At 42.7% G+C, this 13594-nt stretch overlaps 1 protein-coding gene across 2 annotated transcripts in view; it reads left to right on the top strand.

Moving 5' to 3' along the window:
- Positions 1-1368: 1368 nt before the first annotated feature.
- The window catches only part of LOC119117707 (1-phosphatidylinositol 4,5-bisphosphate phosphodiesterase delta-3-A-like), a 124020-nt gene continuing 111794 nt past the window's right edge, over positions 1369-13594 (top strand). Inside the window, exons 1-2 of one of the 2 annotated variants that reach the window (XM_037244154.1) lie at positions 1369-1738; positions 9298-9353. In XM_037244154.1, the coding sequence (XP_037100049.1) occupies positions 1648-1738; positions 9298-9353 (147 nt within the window). In that variant the 5' untranslated portion in view covers positions 1369-1647. The remainder of the gene's footprint in view (positions 1739-9297; positions 9354-13594) is intronic. The other variant, XM_037244153.1, reaches the window with a different exon arrangement.

The following is a 13594-nucleotide window of genomic DNA, read 5'->3' as shown; positions in this document are numbered from 1 at the left end:
ACCACAAAACATATATACAATAACAAAAACATATTGACACTAACAAAAACATGTGTACGCTGACATTTTCGAGTTTTATAGTGGTACACTAAGTAAAAAAAGACAAAGGAAATATGGTCATCGGTGCAGCATTTGAAGAAAAAAAAAGGCCTTCTCTTCAGTCCTCCTCTTGCGGGGTGCGTTGGCACCTTTATTTGCCACAGACACGTAAGTGCCTGCCTTGCATGTCAAGCACTCAGCTTCTTAAGGATCACGACCCTGGCGAAAGCCCGGTAATTTTTTATTCAACTCCTCGGTGAACGTGCATTTTCGTTTCGGCATTGCTTGTAAACACTCGGTGTACACTGGCCAGCCCACCCTACTTCGTAGCAAAGTGACAAGATTTGAGAGAAGGGCTTGACAAATTTGCGAACAATACAGAAAAACTTGAAATTGAGTGAAATGGAACGGAGTGGCAATTCTATTGACAATGTACTGTACATGTATTATGTTTGAGTCAGTCCAACAAAATCCCGGACGATTTTGAAATTCCCCCCGGATATTTTTTCAAAATTTCATTCTCAAAAGTAGAACATGTCCGAGAAAAACAGGACGTCTGGTCACCCTAGCTAAAGTAGCAGACAGGAGCAGAAAATCAATTTACGGTAGCTGTGGTTAAAGTAGCTGATCTATCTGGCATTTATCAAACAACTTCAATAAGGTAGCTACCACAGCATCACGGGATTCGTGCGTTTAAATCCGGAAAGGGGTTGTCTATTATTATTTTTTGCAGAAGGGCAATCTTCGACAGGAATTGGAGTCAGATTACGTGACTAGGACGCGGTTGTCTAATGTTAACCAATAGATGGATTTGGCAGTTGGAGGGGTCAATATCTGTCTGTAAAATAGGGGTTGGCTGATAGTGTAGTGATAGTGTGACAGATACTCGCTTATTTTGTGTGCAGGCACCATGAGTTCGATTCCCGCATATGACGCGCGCGTGCGTCTGTGTGTGCGCGCGATTAAATAAATGAATAAATCTGTCTGTAAAATATCTGGATGTCAACAAAACACAAAATAAATATCTCGTTGGTTGCCGCACTATCGCTGCTCGTTGTCTAAAATTAAACGACAGTAATCCGATTAGCGTTTGCCAGCCATCAAGTTACTGTCCTTCAATGATGCCAAACCGGAAATGAGTGATTGAGAAAGTAAATTTCATTGACTCAATCATTATTTAATCGTGCGGTTGCTCGTTTTCTTTAACGGGATAGTTCATACACTATTTTTTTTATGATTATAAATTCTAAATATTATTATTATTACTAGCCTTAGTAGAGTTAGTATATCGTTTTAGAATTATGTCATACGTATATCCAGATATATATCAGTGGCCTTTTTGCATTTTTATTTTGAGAGCGATGCCTAAAGCGCGTTACTGTTACTTAACGTTTGCAAAATTTATACCTACAGATACAGTATTGGTGAATGGTGTAATCGCATGGTTTCGTGTGTTTAATAAAACTGTATTTTGTGACGTCAGCAACGAGAAGGTTGGATAAATGAGGTATCGACTGCGGCAGGGTATAAATAGTATGCGCGCTGAGCAAGCAACCATAAAGTAGACAGCAGTGATTGAAGGGAAGCAAAATCCTCCTCCTAAATATTATGTTGGGAAACAGAAGGAAAGCAGTCCCCGTGGATAAGACCAGGAGCACGATGTCCAACTCTAAAGCCATTGATCCGCTAAGAAGTCTTGGTAAGAATTTTGCATGTGTTGTTCGCAAACTCATGCTGGAATGTTATTTTTTTTTTTGTAATTGGTTGCCATCCTTAAAAACCGTTATCAAAGGGACTTGGATGATAGCTGTTTTGAATGTGAATTTGTCAAATACAATGCAAATTATTCCCCGATTCGTTTGACCCACAGGAGTTGCTGACGAGATTAAAATAAATATTTTGGATTTTAATTTTTAATCTTTTACAGCAGCACGATAAGTGGGTTATACCCCACAGATTAGAAGGCAGCGTTCGAATTTCGAATCGAAGAGAGAGAGAGAGAGAGAGAGAGAGAGAGAGAGAGAGAGAGAGAGAGAGAGAGAGAGAGAGAGAGAGAGAGAGAGAGAGAGAGATTAGCATCCTGGAGCATTGATTGATTGATTTTACGGGACATAAACGCATCACAGAAAGAGTCAAACCTTTGGAAGTAAAAAAGGAAAATGAATGTTGTTGTTCAAGACATTTTTTGTGTTCAAACGGGGTAGTAAAAGACAAAACGTATCTAATGTAGTCCAACCCCCTTGTTTTGTATCATATTCACACATTGGCACGTTATTTATTTTTTTACAAAATAAATAAATAAATCCCAAAGCAAAATTAGACTGATGAAAAAACCCACACCTATTAACACAAATATAGTCGAGTCTTGTAAACTATTTCAAATAAACATAGTATGTACAAGAAACCCCCCCAAAACAAACAATAGCCTTTTATTAGTTGATCACTAAACAGCTTCTGCTATTAAAGTGCATGATAATGCATATATTTAAATGTTATTATTAAATTGGTCATTAGTATTCACAGCCAGAGTTGTGGCTATTTCCATATAATTGATTCTTCGGGTCAAGTTTATTTTAAAAATCAAAGGTCTTATGTCCAATATATCGAAATGTTAATTTGATTTCTTCATTGTTCATTGATTTCTTCATTGTGTCATTGTGCCTTCATTTATTGTTGTTTGTTCATTTGTTATTTACAGTTTTTTGTTGTTCAAATATGGTTTGCATATTTTTATAATGCTCAGTTTGTTTAAATTGATTCATTTTAATGTCATCAAACTTTCTTCTGTGTGGACCTTTACTTCTTGTAGTTCCTTTGTGATGTTATCAATGATTGTGTTGTCCAGGATCATTTTGACAAAATATTTAAAATGTTCTTGCTGTTGATTCAATAGTGCCGTAAAAACCTCTGTTTGTTGTTTCAGTAAATCGTTAATCTGTGATAATGTTAGATTGTCCTCTTCATGCTTTAGCTCTGGGATTTTGTTTTGGTGCCATGACTACGACAGAGATTGGGTGTAGCCTGGTTGTCACTGGGCTGAGCGTTGTGTGGAGGCTTGTGATCGCTGATGGTAGTAATTAGCCGCTTCTCACCAAGCTGCAAACTCCTCGCCGGGCCGCTAATGGTGGTCGGCTGCTTCTCTATATCGTTCGGCTCTGCGTGAGCTAAATCAGCCCCTCCAGGAGTGTGTCCACCTTGTCGTAGAAGGATGCCAAAGTATGTGCTTTTACCTGGCAAGGCGAGCTGGTTCAGGGTAATCAAACCACTCAACACTCTTCCTGCACTTGATACTCTCTTTGCAGTCACTCCTCTGTGAGATGTGCACATGAAATGGTACATCTGATGTATACAAATAAGTCAAAAATTGTCATACAAAGGTGTGTACATGCATTTTAAAGTTTGATTTCATTTGATTAAATAAAATTTGTTTTTGTTTTTGGGGTGCACATAAAGTGAAGTTCTACTGTGATGTAGCACGGTCTGTAATTTTTTCAAGGGTTAAGCAACTACAGTACACATTTGTGGTTGCAACCACTCTCCATTCTGTCTTTTATAGCATGTTGCAACCTCCATGAACACATGTGAGCTATTTCAAGTTTTTAAAGTGGCTTCCGCTCAAACCACCAAAACTGCTCCTCCCTTCCTTTAATTTCTCTTTTATCTAGGTCCCTAGGTGAATGCACAGATGGGATTTTGGAGCTGGGGACGAAGCTCATACAAGACGATATAAAGAAAAAACGTAAAACTGGGGCTGTGAACAGCTATAAAGTGCCCTTGAAGCCCTGCAAATGGGGTACTGGCACATTGGGATACTAGCACTTTCATTGATGTAATGTTTGCCAGACTTCCTGTTCAGTTTTGAGTAGAGCTCCAAAGACGTTTTGTAGGTTTTAAGCTGTATGTCTCCAATTTTGTCTCGGTGAAATGTTCAACTGGGGCTGTTTTGTTCAAAATTTGTAAAGGGTCTAAATATCGTATTTTCCGGACTATAAGTCGCAGTTTTTTTTTCATAGTTTGGCCGGGGTTGGACTTATAATCAGGAGCGATTTATATGTGAAGTTATTAACACATTATTACTTGATCATTAAAACATCATTTACTATAGTATAGTTGATCACATGTTATTTTAACTTTAAACCACATGAGGGCACACTAAGCCTGTGGAATAATTGGAGCCGCCATAACAATGAGTCTGACCTCAGCGTCGCATGTACTTCCGGAGTTGTTTGTAACTGACACGGAGGACGAAAATTTAGATGGATTTAATAATTTGGAGTGACGCGGATGGTTCGATAAAATTGTCATTTATGTTATAGTCATTTGATATATAGTTTATATATAGTTGAATTTTGGTCATTATGTCTTCAGTGATGATAGCCATTGTGTTCTTTTGTTCAGACTTTATATATAGTTATATAGGTCTGTGGTATAATTGAAACTGCAACTGACGATGAGTCCGACGTCAACGCCGCATCTACTTCCGGAGTCAGCAGCGGTGTTTTTTAAAGTAACACAGGGTACGAAGATTTCGATGGATTTAAGGATTTGGAGTGACACGAATGGTTTGATAAAATTGTTATTTATGTTATAGTTATTTGATATATAGTTTATATACAGTTAATATACAGTTATATAGGCCTGTGAAATAACTGGAACCGCAACTGACGATGAGTCTGACGTCAGCGCCGGACGTACTTCCAGAGTCAGCAGCGGCGTTTTTTTTAAGTGAAACAGATTACGAAGATTTCAATGGATTTAATGATTTGGAGTGACACGGATGGTTAGAGAAATTTGTTATTTATGTTATAGTTAACATAACTAACTAGTGCGCCACCGAGTTAGGAGGGTGCGGGTTCAATTCCACCTCCGACCCTCCCTGTGTGGAGTTTGCATGTTCTCCCTGTTCCCGCGTGGGTTTTCTCCGGGCACTCTGGTTTCCTCCCACATCCCAAAAACATGCTTGGTAGGCCAATTGAGCACGCCAAATTGCCCCTCGGTGTGAGTGCGAGTACGGATGGTTGTTCGTCTCTGTGTGCCCTGCGGTCGGCTGGCAACCATTTCAGGGTGTCCCCAGCCAACTGCCCGATGACTGCTGGGATAGACTCCAGCACGCCCGCAACCCCTGTGGGGACAAGCGGTATAGAAAACGGATGGATGGATGCATGGCTGGATGGATGGATGTTATAGTTCAGGGGTCGGGAACCTTTTTGGCGGACAGAGCCATACATGCCCATTTTTTTACAAATAATTTCCCGTAAGAGCTATACCATTTAAAAAAAACGATAGGGTGGTGTTTTTTGAGTGTACTAATGTATTCTTTTTAATAGGTTGCCGACGCCTGTTATAGTTATTGGATATATAGTTTGTATATAGGTATATAGGGCTGTGGAATAATTGGAACCGCAACTGACAATGAGTCTGACCTCAGTGCTGCATGTACTACTTCCAGAGTCAGCAGCGCCGTTGTTTACACAGAGGACGAAGATTTCGATGGATTTAATGATTTGGAGGGACATGGATGGTTTGATAAACGTGTTATTTATGTTATAGTTATTTGAATAACTGCTAATATGTTACGTCAGGCACGTTCTCAGTTCCTTTTTTGTTTATGTAACGTTAGCATACCGTATCGTTTAGCCTGTTGTTGCCTATTGATAACGGGCTTCCGAAAGAAACCATTATGCCGATGGGGCCCGTGACAAAAATGAGTTTGACACCCCTGCTCTACTGCCATGTTGAACAGGAAATCCTGCAATAGTGTCTTTCTTAAAGCTCTAATAATAGGCAAGGCAAAGCAGGTTTATATGAATAGCACATTTCATGTATAAAATAATTGAAAGCGCTTTACATTTAAAAATTAAAACATAACAGAAAAATATGACATCATAATATTATAGTAAAATTATGAAATTATGCATTTGTCTTCTATTATAGCTGCATGTCTGATGTTGGTAGCAACCCAATCAGCGTTCAAATCACAAAATAATTCTGTGAGTTACAGTATAAAGAACGGCGCCAAACACAAACACTAGCTGTTGTATCTCTATGGTCTTGGCAACTAAGAAGAAACTATGCAAGGCAGCCCATCCAGCGTTTGCTGTGAGGACTATTTAGCACTATTATGCAACGTCGTGCAATAACTGACCCATATTCTACTGTTTGCCATAATGCATTGTGAGATAATACAATCTTGTATTAATGCATTTTCAAATTGAATATCTTATGAATCATATTGAGAGTAGGGATTGCTATGTTTGCTCGCTCTACACAACACACAACATAATTTTCTTGTGTTAGGTGCAATTTTTCTTTCCAGTTTTCCAAGAGGAATTACTGAGTGATTTTCGGGGTATCGATTTTGTAATCCCCTGTAACATAAGTAATATTATCAAAACACAAGAATTCAAAGAGGTGAAACAATATACTGTAATTTCTGGACTATAAACCGCACCTGATTATAAACTGCATGAGCAAAAAATAGGGGAAAATCTTGGTTTTTTTCATACATAAGCCGCACCGTACTAATAGCCGCATGTGCCCGCGTGTTATTTACACAGAAAGAGTTTTTAAAGTTTTAATAACATACCTTAACTTTTCTCTCCAAACAATGCCTGTGATGCGGCAGTATCACAGCAGCAACACAGAAGTAACACAGCACTAATAGGGCTTGATTAAAAAAACATACCGGTAAAAGTCACTGAGACGTGGCAGTAACACAGCAGCAACACGGTAGCACAGCACTAACAAGGATGGTTAAAAAAAAACACCAGTAAAAGTCACTGAGAGCCGTCTTCATCTTCCTCTTGTGCACTGAAACCATTGAAGTCTTCCTCCTCAGTGTCGGATTGGAATAGCGTCAGATATACTTCGCCACACACTTTCTCAGTCTCTCTTTTGTTGTCACTTTCATGCATTTCTTCTAGCATTTTCCATGATGAGGGTCTATTCATGCTAATTTTATTCATGCACAAAGCGGTAAGTTACATTAAACTAGCGAGCTACACGTATTGGACTTCAGTTCTGCATTCAACACCATTGTACCACAGCGACTCATCTGCAAACTCGACAAGCTGGGCCTCAGTACCTACCTCTGCAACTGGCTACTGGACTTCCTCTGTCAGAGGCCTCAGGTAGTACGTGTTGGCGACAATATCTCCGCCAGCATCACGCTGAGCACGGGGGCCCCCCAAGGCTGCGTGCTCAGTCCGCTGCTCTTCACCCTGCTGACGCATAGAATAGAATAGAATAGATCTTTATTTGTCATTGTCACATGTACAACGAAATTTAAAAAGTGCCAACCGATCCGCGCAGGCGATAAAGAATAAATAGAATAAAAAGATTTAAAAAAAACAAGCTAAAACCCCTCAGAAGAACATACACAGACATAATCATTTACGTTTAGCTGCATTCAATGTGACTACCGCTGTAGGGTAAAAACTGTTGGCGAATCTGCTAGTCCTCGACCTAATTAATCTGTAGCGTCTGCCTGATGGCAACAGTTCGAAAAGGGAGTGGCCAGGGTGGGAAGTGTCCTTCAGAATGTTCTGTGTTTTTTTGAGACAGCGGGTTCTGTGTAGGTCTTCCAGTGTGGGGAGAGGGCAGCCAATGATCTTCTGTGCTGTGTTGATGACCCCCTGGAGCTTTTTCCTCTGAGCAGCAGTGCAGCTGGAGTACCAAACACATATACAGTACGTTAAAGTGCTTTCTATGGAGCAGCGATAGAAGGACACCAGCAGTCTCTGTGTAATGCTGTGCCTTCTCAGCACCCTTAAAAAGTAGAGTCTCTGCTGGGCCTTTTTAAGCAGCTCAGAGGTGTTCACGCCCCAGGTGAAGTCCTCCTCGATGTGGACTCCCAGGTAGCGGAAGGAGGACACCCTCTTCACACGGACCCCGTCGATGATAAGTGGTGGAATGTCCGTTTTATTTTTCCTCCTAAAATCAATGACCAGTTCTTGGGTTTTAGCCGTGTTTAGGAGCAGATTGTTCTCTCCGCACCACTCCGATAGCTGGACCACTTCGTCCCTGTAGGCAGACTCATCCCCCTTTGAGATGAGCCCCACCACGGTTGTGTCATCCGCAAATTTCACGATGGTGTTGCTGCGGTGGGCGGGGGTGCATGCATGTGTGTAGAGCGTGTAAAGCAGTGGGCTCAGTACGCAGCCCTGTGGGGAGCCGGTACCAAGACTGAGAGGTGTGGATGTATGACGGCCCACTTTCACCCTCTGGCTGCGACCCGTCAGTGCATGACGGCACTGCAACTTACAGCAGCAACCGCGCGCTGAAATATGCCGACGACACGACTCTGGTGGGTCTCATCACCGAGGGCGACGAGACTCAATACAGGTCGGAGGTCGACCTTCTGGCCACGTGGTGCAGGGACAACAACCTCCTGCTGAACGTCAACAAGACCAAGGAGATTGTTGTTGACTTCCGGAAGGGTCACACCCAACACCTGCCACTGACCATCGACGGTGCTGTGGTGGAGAGAGTGAGCAGCACCAGATTCCTGGGGGTGCACATCAGTGAGGACCTCTCCTGGACCACCAACACTGCATCACTGGCGAAGAAAGCTCAGCGCCGCCTGTACTTCCTGCGGAAACTCAGGCGAGCAAGTGCTCCTCCGGCCGTCATGACTACATTCTACCGTGGCACCATTGAGAGCGTCCTCTCCAGTTGTATCGCTGTGTGGGGTGGTAGCTGCACTGAATACAACATGAAGGCCCTGCAGCGCAGAGTGAACACAGCTGGTAAGATTATTGGTGCTTCACTCCCCTCCCTGAAGGACGTAAATGTCTCTTGGACTCTTGAAAGCGGCATTTCTTTTGTCCCCCATAACGAGGGTTTGTGTATAAAAGCTTACTTTCTTCAGTAATGTTCATCTTGATCTCGTTCTGTCTCTTCTTTGTGTCAATTATACGGCACTATTTGCCAGGCGGATGGACATGCGATCAACACACCACTCTTCTCCCCAGTGACCGTGTCATATATTCCTCCGCCCAGCAAAGCGGTACCGCACAACAGCGGTCCGCAGCCTTTTTACGAGTGTATAAATGTATTAGTCATCACAAAAATCACGAAAAATCCACAGATACACCACACCGGATGACAAGCCGCAGGGTTTAAAACTTAAGCAAAAAGTACCGTCTTATAGTCCGAAAATTACGGTATATAAAATTAGAGAGTAGAGTAGAGATACTTCATGGTTGCTTTATAATATGCCTTTCCTTAGCAAATGTTGCTGTATTTTTTTCCTTATAGAATTGCAGGATGATGAAGATGTCAAGTGGATGTTGCGGGGCTCCAATATGGTTAAGGTATGTATGACATATCTTAAATTGAATGTTGACCTTATTATGGCTTGCAGAATTTAACACATTAATTTTGCATTAACTCTCTAATATATTAATGGCCTTAATAATTTTATCACGCATTAAGTCAGCTTATATTATTTCTTTTATTGGGAAAGTCTGTTGCTTCTTCTTCTTCCTATTATTATCAGTGTGAAGGCAAAGGCCTTCACACTTATGTTATTCTGCACCATTTACTTTATCAATATATTTTATTCCTCGCACTTTTTTGACGTTCTACTACTTCCACATAATTCATCCGATTCACTCCATTCCAATTTCAACATACCGTAATTTTCGGACTAAAAGTCGATCCGGAGTACAAGTCGCATCAGCCATAAAATGCCCAAAAAAGTGAAAAAAAAACATACTATATAAGTCGCTCCGGAGTATAAGTCGCAATTTTGGGGGCAATTTATTTGACAAAATCCAACACCAAGAACAGACATGAACGAGCAACAACAGGCTAAACGATAGGTATGCTAACGTGACATAAACACAAATGAAGAGCTGAGAACGGGCCTGACGTAACATTCAGAGTTAATAAAAAAAACTATTACATAAATAACACGTTTATAAAACCATCTGTGTCACTCCAATTCATTAAATCCATCGATCGTCCTTTGTCAACAATGGGTGCGCGCCGCTGACGGCGCTTGCACTCCAAAATATTCCACAGGCCCATATAACGATATATAAATTAGATATCAAATAACAATATTATATTATTATATAAGCAATAATATTATCATACCATCTGTGCACTCTAAATCATTACATCCATCGATCAAATTCCTCGTCCTTTGTCAACAACGTGCGCCCTGACGTCAGCCTCGTCGTTATTCCACAGATCTAGTATATAACTAGATTGTAGCGTTAACAAAGTACAAGGAAAGATGTGGGTTTGGTAAACGGCTCTTTATTTAACAAAACAAACTTCCAGGCGTGTGGCGGCGTGGACTTCCAGCCACGGAGGTGGAAGAGAGATCCATAGAATAGGACCGGGCGTGCGTAAAAGCCATGACCGAGCCCCATCCACCGTCCCCGGACAGCCACCCGCCTGAGCGCCGGCCCTCGACTTCCATCCACGGAGGTGAAAGAGAACTCCGTAGAGTATGACCAGGCGTGCATAAAAGCCATGTCCGAGCCCCATCCACCGTCCCCGGACAGCCACCCGGCCGAGCGCCGGCCCCCGACTTCTATTCACGGAGGTGAAAGAGAGCTCCGTAGAGTAGAACCGGGCGTGGGTAAAAGCCATAATAGTTTTTCAAACCTTCCTCCTTAAATCCTTCAAACTCTTCGTCCTCCGTGTCACTTAGAAACAAAGCCGCTAATGATGCCGGTAGTACGTGGGGCCCTTCGTCATCTTCGTCATCCCGTGATCAATCGTTGTCCTTTTTGTAAACAACCGCCGCGCCACGCCGCGCCGCGCTGCTGACATCACTTGAAATTCAAATTACAGTAATCCCTTGCTACATCGCGGTTCGTTTATCGCGGTTTCACTTTTTTTTTTTTTTTGAAAATCTTTGAAAAAAAACACAACACATAACACACATAACATATTATAAGTCGCCCCCCCACCCAAACTATGAAAAAAAACGCGACTTATAGTCCGGAAATTACGGTATTCCAAAAAATCACGCGAGGGGTGCTTGCATTCATTTAATTCCAAAAAGTTTCCGTTTTCACAAAATTCGCAAATTTACGGCAAATCTTTCCTATTCATTCTTAATGGCACATTCAACATTTCACATTTACGCCATTCCAGTTCAAAATTCACATTGTTCAGGACATTCAAATCACATTGGAGAAGATTTTCAACATTCCCAAAATTGCAAAATTTAAAAATTTCACGTTTTCACTTTCCGCAAAATTTCACAAAATTTCGTTTTTCACATCTAATTTCTAAATTTTTCAACCGATTCAACCCGTTCCAACTTTCAACTGTTCATCTTTTGCCTACCTTTTCCACAAATTCCCACTTACCAAAAATTCAAAATTTTCAATTTTGAAATTCACGCCAAATTCTCCAAAATTTCGTTTTTCACTTCTAATTTCTACATTTTTTAACCGATTCAACCCGTTCCAACCTTCAAATGTTCATCTTATGCCTACCTATTTGACAACTTCTCACTTACCAAAAATTCAAAATTTTCAATCATGAAATTCACACCAAAATTTAGTTTTTCCCTTCTTATTTCTACATTTTTCAACTGATTCAACCCGTTCCAACTTTAAACATAGCATTTCCCAAATATTTATTCAGCTTCTTTGCCTTCACACGCAATTTCCCCAGAAATTGCATTTTTTAGTTATTATTATTATCATTAATATTAGTATTATCATTATTAGTTTATTATTCAAGATTCAAGATTCAAGATTCAAGAGTTTTTATTCGCCATGTTTGAGCGTGCCAAACAAGGAATTTGACTTCGGTAAAACACACCCTCTGTTCAACATATAGGTGACTAACAACACTCAGGACATGTGAATAATGGCAAAAACAGTGTAGACAAATTCAAAAGGTGTGAAGAGCAGGATGTTATTGCACAGTAATGCCTCTGAGACTCTATGAGTGGTGTGAGTTCATCAGAGCAACAGCCTGGGGGAAGAAGCTGTCTCGGTGTCTGCTGGTTTTGGCGTACCGAGCTCTATAACGCCGTCCGGAGGGGAGTAGTTCAAACAGACTGCAACCTGGGTGAGAAGGGTCTGTAGAGATGTTCCTTGCACGTTTCCTGGTCCTGGACAGGTACAAGTCTTGGATAGAAGGGAGGTTGATTCCAATGATCTTTTCTGCAGTCCTGATTGTCCGTTGCAGTCTGTGCTTGTCTTGTTTGGAGGCTGATCCAAACCAGACAGTGATGGAGGTGCAGAGGACAGACTGGATGATGGCAGTGTAGAAGGTCTTCAGAAGCTCTCGCGGCAGGTTGAACTTCTTGAGCTGTCTCAGGAAGTACAGCCTCTGCTGGGCCTTCTTCCGGACAGAGTCTATGTGGCCGGTCCATTTCAGGTCCCGAGAGATTGTGGTTCCCAGGAACTTGAAGGTGTCTGTGGAGAGAATAGTATTACTGCGGATAGTGAGGGGTAAAAGTGGTGAAGGGTCTCGCCTGAAATCCACTGTCATCTCCACGGTCTTGAGCGGGTTCAGCTCCAGATGGTTTTGGTTGCACCAGTGGACCAGCCGCTCCACCTCCTGTCTGTACGCAGTCTCATCACCGTCCTGGATCAGTCCGATGAGAGTGGTGTCGTCTGCATACTTCAGGAGCTTCACAGGAGAGTCATCTGAGGAGAAATCATTGGTGTAGAGAGAGAAGAGCAGTGGGGAGAGGACGCACCCCTGAGGGGCTCCAGTATTGGTGGTCCGGGTGTCAGATGTGATGCCCCCCAGCCTCACACGCTGTCTCCTGTTGGTCAGGAAGCTGGTGATCCACTGACAGGTGGGGGCAGGCACCGCAAGCTGGATGAGCTTCTGTTGGAGGATGTCAGGAGCGATGGTGTTGAACGCCGAGCTGAAGTCCACGAACAGGATCCTGGCGTACGTCCCTGGAGTGTCCAGGTGGTGCAGGATGTAGTGCAGTCCCATGTTGACCGCATCATCCACTGACCTGTTTGCCCGGTAGGCAAACTGGAGGGGGTCAAGCAGGGGGCCCGTGACCTCCTTCAGGTGGTTCAGCACTAACCTCTCGAAAGATTTCATGACCACAGATGTCAGTGCGACGGGTCTATAGTCATTCAAACCTGTGATGGCGGGCTTCTTGGCCACTGGAACGATGGTGGAGCTCTTGAAGCACGAGGGCACCTCACACAGCTCCAGAGAACGGTTGAAGATCCGTGCAAAGGTGGGCGCCAGCTGTTCAGCGCAGACTTTCAAGCAGGAAGGTGACACGCCGTCTGGGCCCGGTGCCTTCCTGGTCTTTTGTCTCCGGAACATCTGGCGCACTTCCTCCTCGCGGACCTGGAGTGAGGGCGCGGCCTCTGCAAGAGAGAGAGTGGGTGACAACGATGATAGAGGTGTGGACAGAGCAGTTGTGGGGAGAGGTGAGTATGTAGATTGTGCTGCAGGAAGTCCCGTTGTGTGGGAGGACCGATCAAACCTGCAGTAGAACTTATTCAGCTGGTCAGCAAGCCTTGGGCTCTCCACAGGACGGGGGGTTCGTTTCTTGTAGCCCGTGATGCTCTGCAGACCTTTCCACACTGTTGAGGGATCA

Source organism: Syngnathus acus, chromosome 24, assembly GCF_901709675.1.
Source record: "Syngnathus acus chromosome 24, fSynAcu1.2, whole genome shotgun sequence".
NCBI classification, from domain to species: domain Eukaryota; kingdom Metazoa; phylum Chordata; class Actinopteri; order Syngnathiformes; family Syngnathidae; genus Syngnathus; species Syngnathus acus.
Note: the sequence above shows the minus strand (reverse complement) of the source record. Positions and strands in the feature narration are given on the sequence as shown.